Below are 17,626 nucleotides of genomic sequence, written 5' to 3' on the forward strand. Positions count from 1 at the left end.
CAAACTGATTTTTAATAACTGTAGAAGTAACAAAAATTTTCTCCATTTTAACATTTAAGAAATTCTAGTGTTAAATTAACAAGTATTTCACTACAGCTACTAATACAATGCTTTTCAATATACCGTAGCTAAACTGCATTTTACTGCAATTTTACACTAGTTTTAACTCAATATACAACGGTAAGAACCTACTATTTACATTTATCAAGAAGTGCATTCTGCATTAAATCCGTGTCTTCTATAACATTGTACACCAGTGTCCCTCCCCCACCCCAAAAACATAAAAATAAACAAAATCCAAGTACCACGTTTCATAAGTTCTTAGATGTATAGTGTACTTTCAAAAAAAAAAAAAAAGGCTGTATGCAGAAAGGTTGCCACTATACATATTTCTCCAAAATTCCTTTAGAGGTATTTCTTATACAGTCCATTGAGCATTTTGGTAAGAACTCATTACAGAGGATGGAGTAATGTTTTTTTTAAAACCCTATTACCATACATTCATACCTGGCATTTGTAATCTCTTCAAAAAGATAATTACATGATAAACTACCATAATCCTCCTGCACTGTGGTGAAAAAGCTGAGGTAACATTCCTAATATTTCAAATCCAGTTAGGTTTGTGATAGAGATGTGAAAAACAGCTGCCAATAGGATTAGTCAGTTTTTCTTAGTGCATTTCAAAGAGTCTTATGGTTGCCAAGGCTTGCTTCATTAGCCCTCAATATTCCAACTGCATCTTTCACAGCATGGTAAATAACATTCTCACCTGTGAGGGAATATAAAACATCTTCATTATAAAGTGAATTGTTAGAGTCCAGTGTAACAATTTAAAGTGGCATTATATTTTAATGATGCTTCAGATATTTTTTGTCCAGAAGTCTCCTTCTGGCTTTGTAAATCAATCATGACCTACATTAACTGGGCAAAGGCAACATAAATTCTCACTGACAACTAATGGGCTTTTATCAATTCTTTTTAAGCCAGCCTAGCAAGCAACCTTCAGTTTAGGTACCAGCAAGGTATGATTCGGCAACAAAGTCAGAGTACATTACTGCTGCACAACAGCAAAGACTTTCTTACTTAAGGCTGGGAATTTTGCAGCCAAGGCAATTGTCAGAAAACAAGCTTTCACTATATCTAAACTCTAACTCAACTCTCTTCCTATATTCATCATCAATCTTTACTCTTCTCTTCTTCTGCATCCAGAAGAATGTACTTTTCTATCACATTTTAAAACATAAAAACATATGTTGCAGAACTAAACAAACTGGTGTATTTATCCTGAGATGTAGAAGTCTCAATTACACTGCCATTATCAGATAATGTTAAAAGTTAATATATCCATAAAATTAAATTTGAAGCTGGTCGCTGATGACTAAAAATAATGCTTACCTTATGTGCTCCAAATAGCTTTGAATTTCAGCCTTTCAAAAACCACTAATGAAAACCCAAGTTACTTACCTGTAAAGCAGGCATTCTACGTGGACTGTAGAATGGAAATCCTTTCAAATGAGCGAGATTGTCTGAAAGAACTTGCACAGGAAAGCTTTCACCTTGCTTTTAACATCTAACTGCTTTCAGCTTAATTTGTAGCCAAAGGGGCAGCCTCTGGGTTTTTTGGTGGTTTTTGTAGCTTAAAGAGAAATACAAAGCCAAAGAGATGGCAAGGTTAGGTGAGAACTTCCATCTTGCTGTTCAGAGAGAACACCCACTTACATACAAGTTGGGTTTCTCTAAGGGCAAGTAGGAATGTCCTCACAAATGAGACTTCCTAACTGCATAGTGCCTTAAACATAACAAGGGGGAAACCAAAAGGCAACTGGGAATTACACAAAAAGAATCTTGCCAATCCCCCAGGGCTGGCAAAACTTACTGTCTCATTGGGAATTCCTTTCTGAAAGACAATGAGCTATGAATGTGTGAACCAAAATTCATGTTGTCACTATCTACATAACATAATGACCTCAAATGTTCTACTGACACTGCCATGACTCTCATGTAAGCTCAACATGACACTCTTAAGCTCAGACCAGCTTGGGCATAAATGAAGGAGATGCAGTCTACTAGAGTTTGTTTGACAATGGCAATCCCAGACTTATTGGGATCAAAAGAAACCAAGGTGGGAGGATTTCTACAAGACTCAATTCATTTCAATAGAAGACTAAAGCTTTTCTGATGTATACAGAGAACCACTGTACTTTTGAAAAATTCTGTATTAGGGTTGATCAGTCACTAAGGTCTGGACCTCACTGAATGTCAAATTGAAAGCCATCAAAAGACAGACCACTTAGGTCAACTACTTCAGTTCACAGGAGTCTGACGGCGCAAAGGAAGCATTTAGTAGCTAGGAAAGAACACAATCCCAAAATACAACAAGTAGCTTAATGGATGGCTTTATCAGAAAACGACTTCAGTTCACAGGAGTCTAATGACGCAAAGGAAGCATTTAGTAGCTAGGAAAAAACACAATCCCAAAATACAGCAAGTAGCTTAATGGATGCCCCCCTCAATGCTGCTGCCTGAAAATTCTGGACTTGCTGAAACATATTCTGATCCAGCTAGTTGTGCGAGTCCAAAGGCTTCAAAAAGTGTTTGCGTTTCAAAGCTGGGTCGATCCAGGCTCTGAAGGGTAAGACCTGGTTCTTTCCTTCTGTTTCCCTATCATAAACGTCAGGGATAGGTGCTAAGCTGCAGTGATACTGAAGCCTTCCTCAGAGATCACTTCAAGACATCTGCTTATGATGTCATCTTGAACTCAGCAGGTATATTTTTTTTTAATGAAAAGTGCTAATAAAAGGGCTTAAGGAATAGGTCTCTAAAACAGAATAGTGTCAGGTCTTACTCCCCAGCATTGGGGGGGGGGGGGGGGGGGGGGGGGGGGAGATTCGGGCTCATCTGGAATCATTCCCTTCGGAGTCTGCATATAAAAGTGCACCTCCTTCACTGGTGCCTGCACCCAGAAATGCACCCTGAAAACTACGTGGGATACTCTTATTCCATATGTTGAAAGAACCCCCCTCCAGATACTCCAACACAGAAGGTAAATCCTTTGTTGAAAGTGACGTTCTTCTTTCTGGAGAGGTTTCCTTGTAAATGCCTCGATGGGGACTAAGCCTATAACATCTCTAAAAATAGATACACCATTCTTCACAAATTGCTCAAAACATATCCTGAAGCTATCAATCATCTAATCTACATTAATAGTCAATCACGTAGTCTAAGACAAGTAGAGGAATCAGCAGCCTCTAGGACCAAGAGCAGAGCAAAAATATCAAGCATTGATGGCATTCTTTGGTGCTGGAGCTAGATATTGTACTGCTGGGGAAAGTACCAATGATCTTAGGCACCAAGATTCTATGGAGTTGTAGGCTTCTTCTTTATTTGAAGAAACGTGTTTGCACTGATGCAACATCAATTTCTTCTGCACCTTATTTCTTGAAGAGCATTCATTTCCAAAGTCCCTTCTTCTAGAGGTAGATTCTGAATCTCTTTTCTCTTATTAATGGGAACGTATATACAGTGTCTCATTCCATTTCAAATATATGGTTTCCATGTGAATTTTTCCTTAACCTCCCTTGTCTGTGTTGAAGAGGATGAAGGAGACACTGAAGTTGAATTTTTAGACTGGGCCTCCTCATTCACCTGCCTCTTGGTGACACTGATCTGCTCTTTGATAAAAATAAAAAAGCTCTAAATCAAGATCACATCTTCTGCCTGTCTCAAAATAAAAGATAATATGGTGAGGGAGAAGCAACACTCAGGTGCTTGAGCAGAGAGCAAAACAAAGCCTCAAGTGGCAAACACACCAGACAGCAAGCATAAAAGCATAATTCAGGCAATAAAACGGATGACAAAGGGACATATAAAATAGCAGCAATGCATGAAGACCTGCATATGCTCAGAAACACCTTTTAGAGTTTTTTTTTTTTGTTTTAACTCAGAAGCCTATTTGTGCTGGTGTTGCATTCATTTCTGGCTGATTCATTTCACCCGCTATGATGTAGTGGAATGACATTATTCCAGTACTGAAAAACAAAATAAACCTTTCATTATAGAAGAGAAGGGAGAAATCAAATAGGGTAAAAATTTTCATAAGAAAAGTGTTCTATAGTTTTCTAGTGACCCTAAACATTTATGGTGAGGCTAATGTCATGTCTCTAGTTGGAGGCAGGCATGGAAGGTAGAGGCGAGGCCCACAATATGCTCTTTAAGGACCTCTTTTACAAAGCTGAGCTAGTGATTCCTGCGCAGTAAATGAGAGGAACCCCATAGGAATTGGATGGGTTTCCTCTCATTTACCATGCAGTGGGCTCCAAGAAGTTGGAATCACATTTGGAGTCTACAGCTGCTGAAGGTGGACCCTGGTGCTTGCTGAATTGTGGGGGTCAATGGAAATGGGAGTGAGCACTGGCAGGGACAGCAGTGCCAGGCTACATGTTGCATGTAGGAAGAGTTAAGGAAGACTTCTTTTGCTTGCAAAGCACCAGCACACCACACAACCTCCTTGTGCGGTTTTTTTCCCTTTGATGCCAACCTTTCTAGTTGGTGATTGAGCCACTATGGTTGTCCCTTTATGTCTTCCATCAGCCTGTGCATCAGGGATTTCTGCCTTGCTGCATCACAATCCACTGGTACTGCCGAGCAGTCCACTGAGTGAAACATGGTTTTAGCATTTAGAATTGCTGTACCTGCTGGCACCTTTGGGTTGAGTGGTGGCATTTTCATCTTTACACCCTCCCTTTTCAGGTTTGCTACATGTCATGAAGAAAGAAGGATAAAAGACTGAGTCAGGAAGGGTGGGTGCACCAATGTGGGAGTTCCCGCCCAATAAACTTCAGAGACACTTTGGAGCTATGGGAGGGTGCTGCCCTGTCCTGAGAGCCAGAAGACATCATCTCTATGCTCCCTTTTTTCTATCACACCAATCTTCTAACTACCAAGAATTTCCAAATAGTTATGAAATCCTAAGCAAGGTTTTAACTTCCAGATTTCTAAACTACAATATTAGTACACAAAAAATATGAAGCATGATTCCACAAATTATAGGCTTATCTACTGTTTATTCAGCTGATGAAAATAGCTAGATTTTTTTATTTATTGCTAGATTCTTTTAAATTACCTGAAGTTTATCCTCATGATTTGTATGTGTATGTGAAAGGTATCGGAATTCCTGAGTAAGCCAGAAACAGTGTCTGACATGCTCTGGAGACACAAAATCTTCGGCCACTTTAATACAGCTGTATAAATTATGAACCTGAGGAAGATAAATGTATATTATTAAAATGTATGAACTGTAATACAGCAGCAGTGCTAATAACAAATTACCACAATAATCCATGCTGTGTTCTCAATAACAGACTATCGTTTATGCTAAAAATACTTCTACCAAACTTATCTGCAGTGATAAAGGGGGTCTTTTACTAAGCCGCGGTAGGGTTTTTAGCTTATGGTAGAAATCAGCTGGCAGTAAACGCCAAGACATTCACAGGAATATAATGGGCATCTCGGCGTTAAAGACAGCTGATTTCTACCACGAGCTAAACATACTACCATGGCTTAGTAAAAGACCTCCAAAGACATTTAAGCACATCTACCAGATATCAAAAGAAGTCAAAAGTAGTTCCTCAATCATTCAGCATGCAGAACAATATGCTTATATGATAAATATTACCAGGATATTAGGTAAAAAATAAAAATTAGCAGAATGACTCATTGCTTACCTGATGTGGTGCCCCTGCTGGAATGAAGACTGCATCCCCTAAGAACTGTACAATGGCCCATCCTTGAACTCCATGCTCTTGATAGAGACGTTTACGCAGAGCTCTATCCATGTACCAGCTCTGGTCATGAATGGGGTCATGATCCACAGGGTTCTCCTGACCTTGCTCTTCTGATACCTAAAATATATGTAATGTGACCATCTATGCGTGCACAACACATACTTGTTGCTAGTGTGTTTATAAAATATAATTTTATCAGACAGCAATCTCTCTCACCTGGCAAGAACTATTTTCTACAGCAGGATTGGTCAGACATATGTAGGTGATGCCATCTAACAGCATCAGGATGGAACAGTTCTCCCAAAGCTTAGAATTAACTACAAAGGTCCAAGCATATGCAGCCCTTCTCTCTGCAACTGTCTCCTCGGTCAGTTCCATAGCTCAAGTGCAACTCTTGGGACGATGGGAGGGACTGTGTGCTAGACCAGTTGTTTAGTTTTCAGTTATATTTTATGTTTATTATTGAAATTCTTATTTGTTTTATTTTGTATGTTTCTTTGTATACCGCCAATAACTATGGGATTCTGCAGTTTAGAAATATTTTAAATAAATACAATGAAATAAATGTCTGCTGTCTGCAGGAAACACTTATAGGTGAGAAATCTTGATTTTTAAATCAGCAGGTAGGTTATTCAAGCACACAAAAGTGGATAACTCCAAAGCTGAGAGCTACTTAGTATAGGTAATTTTTCCATTGTCTGAGTAGCCACATTCACAGATAATGCAAGTTGCTTATATTGGACACATGCTGGACAGCAGAGCATGACAAAACACTATCTCAGACTGAAGACTAGTCCAATCTCAGTGAGATGTCAAAGCATGAAGTGAGAACCATGTAAGCTAAATATACTGCCCAGTGAAGCAGTTTTTAAAAGAGCTATGGTAGCTGCAGTGGCTCTGATTTCATTAAGTTTAACTTTACTTGCTAATTTGTTCATAACAGGGTTGAAAACAAAATGCTAGCCAACTGGCTAAGATCCCCTTAGTCAATGGAATGTCAAGTTTGTTGGGGTAGAAAACACAATTTTGTAGATTATGATGGATTCAGTTCAACATAGCTAGTATATGATGGATTCAGTTCAACATAGCTAGTAAGTGACAGTATCCAGTGTGGAGGAACATCTTGCACTGGTAATTGTGCGATTTAGGGTAAAATGTAAGAATCACTATTTCTTCAGTCACATGGAAAGGAATAATTACAATCAGATGATTACATAAAACTTTATGATGAAAAGTGTATGGGCCAAAGGTGACCAATGCTTTAAAGTTCACTGATTCTAGCAGCAGTTACTTTGGCTAAAAGGAAAGGCACCTTTCAGGTGAAATGCTTGAGAGAGGTAGCTCCCATGGGCTCAAATGGAGGTCTGATGGTACGGAAAGATTCCATAAGAGCTGACATGAAGTTCCTTCATTAAATCTCAAAACAATTGGACACTATAGCTGAAAGTATATGCCCTCCTTGGTCTTCTAACTTGAATTTACAAACACTATGATAATAAGCAGCCAGTCTTAACTCATCTCCCTAGATCTCTCCATGGCATATGACACCATAAACCACTCCCTTCTTCTTGAACACCTCTCTACCATAGGTATCCAAGGTGCAGCATTAGCATGGCTGTGCTCATTTCTAGCCAATAGACTGAATTAGGTCCAATTTCAAGGCTTCACCTCCCTTACCTTCCCCTCCCCTTGTGATGTCCCCCAAAGCTCGGTCCTAGCCTCAATGCTATTCAATATTTTTCTTACGCCTCTCCTGTTCTTTGCAGAATCTCTTGGATTTAATGTCTTTGCATATACAGAAAATATTCAAATCCTAACACCCATAAATCCATCTAACAGCTCCTCTATCCATTCACTCAACAAAAAAAACCTGACTCAATTGCCTACTGGCTACACTCTCATAAGGTTACCTTGAATTACAGTAAGTTTACCGGTATCATTTTCACTCACAAATAAGTGTAGTGCCAATCATGTCACTACCCTGCAGAGATCACCCTGGCTTTCACCCACTTTGACATTAGAAATATAAGTAAACTCAATAGTAGCTTTAAGCCAATGAGTAATAGTTGACTTAGCAGCTACCTGACCCCGCAAGGGTCACCGAAGAGGACAAAGAGATGATCCGAATTTTGGAACTCATTGGTGACCTCCAGGTAACAGAGGAGGGCACTGAAAACAGCCAACTAATGAAGAAGTTTTCTGGAACCCTCTTCACTTTAAATGCTGGGAAAAAGACATGCAAATGGAAGGAGGAAACTACTTTTGGTAGAAAGGAAATAAACAAATGGAAACTAAGTCCTCTTTGAAATGTAAGAATGGATCCAAAGAGCCTCCACAAATTCTGCATATTGAACGCCACAAAAAAAACCCCAACCCTTTAGGAAAAAGCCCCACACAGAAACCCTCTGTAATAGGTTAAAAGGAGGTTTGGTGAGTGCCCTCAAAACAAAACTGAGGTCCCATGGGGAGAAGACAGGCTGGAGGATGAATCTGCTTGACCCCCTGAAACAGGTTTGGGTTATTTGATATACTGCAAATATCCTGAAAATCTAAGAGGTTTACAAAGTAATTAAAATGAGGGAAGGGTAGACTAAGACATGAAAACAAGAGTAATAAAATAAAAACACAGATGTACACAAGAAAGAACTTCAGGGAGGGAAAATAGAAAATCATAATCAGTAAAAGTGGAAAGGAAAATATAAGAGGAGGGGTTCATATACAATATTCTCTAGTCAATCGCATTGTTGAGGAAACAGTTGAATAGGATGAAAGAGGGGGAAACAAAAAGTTAATCCTGGATTATAGTTGGAAAAAGCAAGAGAGAAGTAGTAAACTTTTAAAACTGATTTGAATTTAATGAAAGAATTTTCAAGCCCAAAGTAGAGAGGAAGACTATTTTAAAGGGTCAGTGTTACCACACAAACATGAGGTCCTATTAGTGTCCAAGTAGGAGGGAATGGATAGACGACATTGCTGAAATAAATGAAGAGTCATATTAGTCATGTAGGGATTGAGGAGGATGGTTAGAAAGGACAGCCAGCTTGAAGACTGGATCTGATGGTAAAGAATGAGAAGTTTATAGGAGACCCTGTAGGACACTGGGAGCAGTGTTCAGCAATAAGTAGAGTAGCATGCTTTTTTTTTTTTTTTTTTTAATTGTAGATAAGTTTAACAGTAGCGTTCTGAATCAGTTGGAGTCTGTTTATTTGGGAGTTAAGGAGACCAGCAAGTAAGAATACGTAATGAAGAGGATTCTGAAAAGGAGCACATGGAGCACATCTGTCTGAACCATCATGGAGATGCGATTATGGAAGGACAGAGTATTGTCTAGAGTAGGTGTGTGCAATCTCGGTCCTCAACCCAGTTGGGTTTTCAAGGTTTCCCCAATGAATATGCACAAGATCTATCTGCATACAATGGAGGCAGAGTATGCAAATAGATCTCATGCATATTCACTGGGGAAATCCTGAAAATTCAATTGGGTTGTGGCCCTTGAGGACTAAGGCTGCCCACCCCTGATTTAGAGTAACACCAAGCACTTTGGTAGAGGAACTGTATAGTAACATAGTAAATGACATCAGATAAAGACCTGAATGGTCCATTCAGTCTGCCCAATGAGATATAAAGTATTACATAACATGTAAAATGAGTTTATGTATACCCCCAAGTTTGATTTGTCCCTGCCTTTCTAAGGGCACAGAACGTAAAAGTCTTCCCAGCACTGTTCCTGTACTAAAAGTCCTGAAGCTAACATCAAAGTCCCTTAAAATTTACACTCCAGCCCATCCATAGCTATTCAGTCACTTTCAGGGCACAGACCGTAGAAGTCCTCCCTGCACTGGTTTTACTTTCCAAACACTGGTGTCACCACCCAATCTCCGCTAAGATTCCATTGATCCATTCCTTCTAAACAGGATTCCTTTGTGTTTATCCCACGCATGTTTGAATTCCATTACCATTTTCATCTCAACCACCTCCCACGGGAGGGCATTCCATGTATCTACCACCCTTTCCGTGAAAAAATATTTCCTGACATTACTCCCAAGTCTGTCCCCCTTCAACCTCATGTCCTCTAGTTCTATCACCTTCCCATCTCCAGAAAAGGTTTGTTTGCAGATTAATACCTTTCAAATATTTGAACGTCTGTATCATATTACCCCTGTTTGGAGAGGAATACCTTTGATAGTGAAAGAAGGAAAAGAAACAGAAGATGACTGTATAGAAAATAACACTGCAACAAATTTAGTAGGGTTCAATTGTAATTTGTTCTCAAAAAGCCAGTCGGCAAGGAGGACATGTTTTTCTAGTACATCCTATTAGGTCTGAAGTTCTCAGCCAGATGAATTTGTGGGCCAATACCCACAGCAGAAACTCTTGACAATGTAACAAAAGAATCATAGGTCAAATGGACCATATATTTTCCACTCGTCTTCCCTTTGATTACTAGTGAGCAGAGTTCTTCAATCTTCTGCTCTTAATCAGAAGAGTTTTTGAACTCCGCAACACTGCACACAATTGTTCCTCAAGTACATGCCCATAAAGAACATATGTAAAATGCTATGCAGGACAAGAATAGCAGTTTGAAATAAATAGTCTTTTTCCAAAAGAATCCAATATCTAAGCCTCCCTCCCAAGGGCACCAAGGAGCTTGAGAACAGATCTAATCACCATAGAATGGTGAGGAACCCGCCCCCTAGCTACCCTGCAGCCACTTAGAGGGTCTATCCCCAGCACAGTTCAGGACCGCCTGCACCTGCTGCATGTGTTCTACAATAGCACCCTCCTCCTGACTGGGTCACAACCGCTTCTGGGCGAGTCTTCCACTCTTAAATTATTCCCAGTGATTTCTAGGTTACTGGAGCCACACTCCCAGTGGTCCCACAGTTCCCAGAAAGCACTCACAGACAACACACAAACCAGCAAGAATATTTATCAGTCCAGACAGGCAGAGGCAACAAACTAATAGTGTTTATTGCCATAAAAAGTGCAATCAGCAGAACAACAGGTAACTGAAATATGGATCAATTAAAACACTACTAAACATTTGTTTACTTTATAAAAAGTACCTGGGAAGATCAGGATATATAACTGTTCACAGAGCCTCAGCAAAGAGATCCTACTCTCTTTTCTTCCTGGCTAAGACTGGGGCAAAAGCCAGTACACTCCAAATGAAATTGAGTTCCTGGGCTAATCAGAGCCCAGAACAAGAAGTTTGAAAGTATACTGCAAACTGCCTTTCCAAAAGGCTTAAACGAAGAAAACAGCCTTTGTTCTGCAGCAGCTTTAAAGTATAAACATACACCACCTGCTGGCCAAACTAGAGAAATACACTTCAGGAAAAAAGGCAGTTTTAAAAACACACTGTTCTGTCACACCTACCCTCTGGCACGCATCACAGTTCCACAGTTCCTACTACTACTAATATGACTACTAATCATTTCTATAGCACTACTAGATGTACGCAGCACTGTATACTGGACATGAAGAGAAAGTCCCTGCTCGAAAGAGCTTACAATCTAATTAGGACAAACAGGACAAATAAGGGATAAGGAAATTACTAATGTGGGAATGATAAAACATGGGTACTGAACAAGTGAGTATGGGTTAGGAGTTAAAAGCAGAATCAAAAACGTGGGCTTTTAGCCTAGATTTGAAGACGGCCAGAAATGGAGCTTGATGTACCGGCTCAGGAAATCTATTCCAGGCATATGGTGCAGCAAGATAAAAGGAACGGAGTCTGGAGTTAGCAGTGGAGCAGAAGGGTGCAGATAAGAGAGATTTATCCAGTGAATAGAGTTCTCAGGGAGGAGTGAAGAAAGAGATAAGAGTGGAGAGGTACTGAGGGGCTGCAGAGTGAATGCACAAACTCGTTGCAAGTATCATCTGCCCCCCCCTTACAAAGTCCAAAACTTCAGTCAGTAGGTCTCGGAGGTAATGGCATAACTGTTCTACAAACTTTGTGCACCTAAGTACATAAGTAATGCCACACTGGGAAAAGACCAAAGGTCCATCGAGCCCAGCATCCTGTAAACGACAGCGGCCAATCCAGGCCAAGGGCATCTGGCAAGCTTCCCAAAGGTACAAACATTCTATACATGTTTTTCCTGGAAGTGTGGATTTTTCCCAAGTCCATTTAGTAGTGGTTTACGGACTTGTCCTTTAGGAAACCGTCTAACCCCTTTTTAAACTCTGCTAAGCTGACCGCCTTCACCACATTCTCCAGCAACGAATTGCAGAGTTTAATTATGCGTTGGGTGAAGAAAAATTCTCTCTGATTTGTTTTAAATTTATTACACTGTAGTTTCATCGCATGCCCCCTAGTCCTAGTATTTTTGGAAAGCGTAAACAGATGCTTCACATCCACCTGTTCCACTCAATATTTTATATACCTCTATCATGTCTCCCCCTCAGTCGTCTCTTCTCCAAGCTGAATAGCCCTAGCCTCCTTAGTCTTTCTTCATAGGGAAGTCGTCCCATCCCCGCTATCATTTTAGTCGCCCTTCGCTGCACCTTTTCCAGTTCTACTATATCTTTCTTGAGATGCAGCGACCAGAATTGAACACAGTACTCAAGGTGCGGTCGCACCATGGAGCGATACAACGGCATTATAACAGCCTCACACCTGTTTTCCATACCTTTCCTAATACCCAACATTCTATTTGCTTTCCTAGCCGCAGCAGCACACTGAGCAGAAGGTTTCAGTGTATTATCGACGACGACAACACCCAGATCCCTTTCTTGGTCCGTAACTCCTAACGCGGAACCTTGCATGACGTAGCTATAATTCGGGTTCTTTTTTCCCACATGCATCACCTTGCACTTGCTCACATTAAACGTTATCTGCCATTTAGCCGCCCAGTCTCCCAGTCTCGTAAGGTCCTTCTGTAATTTTTCACAATCCTGCCGCGAGTTAACGACTTTGAATGACTGAACCCCACTAACTACCCTTCTCCATTGTGAATACTGCCCATTTAACCCCACTCTCTGTTTCCTATCCTTCAACCAGTTTTTAATCCACAATAGTACATTGCCTCCTATCCCTCCTCAAACTGGGAGCATGTCTCCATGGGCAGTCCATGGACAGTCCTTGGAATACCTCAAGTTCTCTACCAGTGAACTCTCCTTCCAAACTGTGCACCTAGTCTTTCTTGGGAATCTCATTGAGGCAGCAAATTATCCCAAAGGCAGTTAGATATCCATCAATGTCACTTTGAAAATCATAAAACTGTGCAAACAAGTTGGGCCCAATCTGGGTTGTAGATCCTGCCTCTGGCTTTGGCACACAGGATGGGCAGGAGCCTTGGATATGAGCCATTTCCAGCTGGAATTCACGATCTTCATACCACAGTTGGTCTTCCCATTCCTCTCGTCACCATTGCTCCACCTCTCGCTGCTGTCACTAATCCATATAGATATGCTGGATGTCAGTTGGTGAGGCATCCAGCCCTGCTAGTTCATGGGCCTCTGCCCACAGGGAATCTGGTCTCCCTCCAGCGGTGTTATCAATAGAAATCAAACAAAATAAAACATGGAAAAGAAAATAAGATAATACCTTTTTTATTGGACATAACTTAATACATTTCTTGATTAGCTTTCGAAGGTTGCCCTTCTTCGTCAGATCGGAAATAAGCAAATGTGCTAGCCGACAGTGTATATAAGTGAAAACATTCAAGCATTACTATGACAGTCTGACAGGGTGGGAGGATGGGGGTGGGTAGGAGGTATGCATGGGGACATCAAAGCATATCATTGATATTCTAACAGGATGGGTGTGGATAGGTGAGGGGTGGGGTGATCAACAGAGAAATACAGCTTTATGGTTTATAATGGGCTAGGAACCCCAAATCCTTGTTAAGTCCTTTCTGTTGGGTGTTAAAATATTCAATCATTCTGACTTCAAAGGTCTTACGTTCTTGTATGGTTTTAAAGTTACCTTTCAGGATTCTCACTGTGAAGTCACTGGTACAGTGTCCTGGTCTTGTAAAATGTTGACCAACAGGGGTGGGAACCCTACTGGCACCAGTATTGTTCATGTGATGTCTATGTAAATTGAATCTTGTCTTAAGCATCTGGCCTGTTTCTCCAATATAGCATCCTTCATTACATTTTTTACACTGAATGATATATACCACATTGGAAGATGAGCAAGTGAAAGATTCCTTTATGTTGAATATCTTTCCTTTGTGGATGACTGTGGGGTCCTGTGAAATATTTTGGCATAGTTTGCAACTGGATAAATTACAGGGAAGTGTGCCCTTCTGTTCCTTTTCAGTCTGTGATGGAAGTTTACTTCTGATTAGCTTGTGTTTTAAGTTGGGTGGCTGTCGGAAGGCCAGTACTGGTGGGGATGGGAATATCTCTTTCAGTAATTCATCCTCCTGGAGTATAGGATGTAGATCTCTTATGATTTTCCTCAGTTTTTCCAGCTCTGGATTGTATGTCACTACAAGGGGGATTCTGTCTGTGGATTTTTTCTCCTTGTACTGTAGCAGATTCTCCCTGGGTGTTTTGAGGGAGGAGGCAATATTCTTGGAGATTATTTTGGGGTTGTAGCCTTTCTGTTTGAAGGATGCAGTCAGGCTTTAAGGTGTCTGTCTCTGTCCCCTGGGTCAGAGCAGATACGGTGGTATCTTGTAGCTTGGCTGTAAATGATGGATCTTTTTGTATGTGAAGGATGGAAGCTGGAGTTGTGGAGGTAGCTGCAGCAGTGGAATTCCGAATTGGCATGTCCTGCAGCTCCTCCTTGCCAAGGTCATCCAGTTGGCTCTTGTGTTAGGTCAGGAATGGCTGCTGCTAGCCATCAGCACACAGCAATCTTCTAACACTACCTAAAAAAAATTCAAATGGGGAAGGGGACCCTGTTGCTGTTGCACTCGTTCACTATGCTCTGTGTCTGGAGGATGCAGATAAAAATAAAAAACCTCAACCATTCAGTGAATGGTGACCCTCTCCCCCCATGCACACAGCCTGACAATCCCACCACTGCCACAAAAAGAAGTCTGTCACATAACACCTGAGTTGCTACTCCTAACACCCACCTGGGATTAACCCTGTGGCCACATGGAGGGTCCTACCCAGCACTGTCCAGGCCTGCCTGCACCTGTGCACATGCGTCTACACTGGCATACCCTCCGCCCACCTGCTGGGTCCTGCTTGCCTCTGGACAAGTCTCCCACCTGCAAGTTATTTCCCTGGTGGTTTCTAGAGGTATTGGGGCCACAATCCTAGGGGTCCTACAGTTCCCAGAAAACTACACTCAGGCCAAGAACACAAGTACCTAAATAGTAGCAGGGGAAATCAGGAAAAGAAACTGCTCACTGGAATTGAACAGGGCCTCAGTGCAGAGGTTTGCTCCCTCCACACTCCCAACTCTGACTGAGTTCCAGCTCATTCTGGGCTAGGTCTTTGGCTTCAGGGCCTATCAGGGCACATTTAGCACTACAGGTGTTTGACCAATGACACTGCAAGTTACTTTTCCTCTGTTTCTTTGAGGAAGGTAAGCTAAAAAAGAAAACAGACCTTTGCTACAGCTATAATGTAGAGGTCAAACACCACCTGCTGGCCAATCAAAGAAAATGCAATGAAGGGCAGAAAGGTGTCATAGGGCAACACTACAAACCACAAGCATGTTTTGCCACACTCATAAAATATTTTTACATCAAGACAAGCACAAAGCTAATGAAACAGTGGCGTAGCCAGACGGCCAATTTTGGGTGGGCCTGAGCCCAAAGTGGGTGGGCACAAAATTTTATCTCTGTCTCAGCCCCCTTCCTCCCTGCACTCTCCTCATCTCCCCTGGCACCTCCCAATTCAAAATATAATTTAGCTCATAAAGATCCCCAAGCTCTGTCAGCTGAAAACTTCCTTCGAAGACCGCCACAAATCCCTTTTACCAAACTTGGCAGGCAGCAATAGCAACAATGCCTTGAGTCACCGATGCTGGCACCCCATGCATGCTTAGTTATCGGTGGCTCAAGGATGTTGCCGCCATCTGCCAAGCTTAGTAGAAGGGAGTTTTAGCTGCTTTTAGAGGAGGTCCTCAGCTGATGTAGGTTAGGGATCCCCACCAGCTACAGCAAGGGTCGGGACTAGTGTTAGACATGCTAGGGCTCAGACTCTCACCAAATACAGAACAAGGGATCACAAATTAGAAATAAAAATATGTAGACAAAAATTGAACTCGGAACCTCGGCATGTTACAGTGGAGAAATAAAATCAGAAATATATTTCTTTTTTCTACTGAACACAATAAAATGATATCCGCTGTGCACATTTCTCAAGCTAACAAATTTCAGTTAATAAATTCAAAATAAAATGTCTTTCCTACCTTTGTTGTCTGGTCATTTTATTTTTCCATTATGTTGGTTCAAATTTCTCTTTTCCACTTCCCTGTCTTTCTGTTAATTCTCCTTCAAGCAGCTGCTATTCATTTGTCTTTTCTCCACTCTCATTCCATTCCCTCACTACACTGCAGTGGCGTAGCCAGACTGCCAATTTTGGGTGGGCCTGAACCCAAAGTGGGTGGGCATAAAATTTTCTCTGTACCCCCCCCCCCCCCCCCCCAGCAAAATTTAGTCACACTCAGATGCATTTGTCACACAGGGTAAAGTGCTGCTTTTCAGTGCATCCGATTTCAGACAATTTACTAATCCTTTTCAGTGAGCTTTCAGAGGCCAAAACCTCCTGCCTCAGGTCAGTATAATGCTGTTACGGTATCCTCTCCTGACCTAAGGAAGGAAGTATTGGTCTCTGAAACTTTATTAACACCATATTACTTTAGCCTAAATTAAAAATAAAATTATTTTCTTTACCTTTGTTGTATGGTCATTTACTTTGTCTCATTGTGTCTCTAGATTCTGCTTTCTTTCGTTTAACTCTTCTGCCAGGGTTTCCTGGCCATTTGTCATTTTTCTCTCCTTTTTCTTTGCTTTCTTCAATATTTTTCTGCCTCTCTCTGTGTCCAGATTTAATTCATTCTTACTATCCATTCTTTAATTTCCTTCATCTACTTATGGCTTTTCATCTTTTTCTCACCCTTGTTCTCCCCATGCCTCTTCCTCTTATTCTCCAATCTTTCACTACTCCCCCTTTCCATGCAGCAGCTCTCCTCTTTCTCTCCCCATCCTTCCAGTGTCTCCCCTCTCTCTCCCCATCCTCCAATAGTCTCCCCTCTTTCTTTCTGCATCCTTCCATCCAGTGTCACCTCTTTCTCCTACCCTTCCATCCAGTGTCTTCCCTCTTTCTCTCCCCATCATTCTACCCATCTACCCTCTCTCCTGATCCTTCCATCTAATGTCTCTCTCCCTCCTTCTAACCAGTGTCTATCTCTCTACCCTTTTCTGTTCAGTGTCCCTTCTCTCTCCCCTTTCTCTCTGCATCCTTCCATCCAGTGTCTCTCTCCCCACCCATCCGTTTTCCCTCTTTCTCTGCCATCCTTCCATCTTCTTCCATCTCTGTACCTCTATCTTCCTCCATGTTTAGTATCTCCTTTTCTCTGTGTCCCTATATTACTCTGTCCATCTTCTCCCCTCTCTTTGTCCCCAGTGCCAATATATTTCTACCCTCTCTGACCCTACCCCATCCAGCTTCTCTCCTTCTCACTCCCTCCTCTTTCCAGCATCTGGTTTGGTTGCTTGATTTCCTGCCTCCCTCCCTCAAGCTGTAGGTTTAATATTCCCTTTTCCTTCATCTCCTTGGTCTGGTATCTCTGTTTCCCTTCCCTCCCTCCTTGTGCTGTACCAGCAGTTCTCTCCCTTCCCTCCAGTTCTCCTCCCATGTCCAGCAGCTCTCTCCCTTCCATCCAGATCCCCTCCTCCTCTTCCTCCCACATCTAACAGCTCTCT

The 17,626-nt window shown here is 41.5% G+C and overlaps 1 protein-coding gene across 1 annotated transcript in view; it reads right to left on the reverse strand.

Moving 5' to 3' along the window:
- Positions 1 to 17,626, reverse strand: part of KDM3A (lysine demethylase 3A) — a 334,933-nt gene continuing 317,307 nt past the window's right edge. The window contains 3 exon segments of the mRNA XM_030191048.1: positions 1 to 769; positions 5,123 to 5,257; positions 5,724 to 5,900. Of these exon segments, the coding sequence (XP_030046908.1) occupies positions 743 to 769; positions 5,123 to 5,257; positions 5,724 to 5,900 (339 nt within the window). The 3' untranslated portion in view covers positions 1 to 742.

This window comes from Microcaecilia unicolor, chromosome 2 (genome assembly GCF_901765095.1).
Source record: "Microcaecilia unicolor chromosome 2, aMicUni1.1, whole genome shotgun sequence".
Taxonomy (NCBI): domain Eukaryota; kingdom Metazoa; phylum Chordata; class Amphibia; order Gymnophiona; family Siphonopidae; genus Microcaecilia; species Microcaecilia unicolor.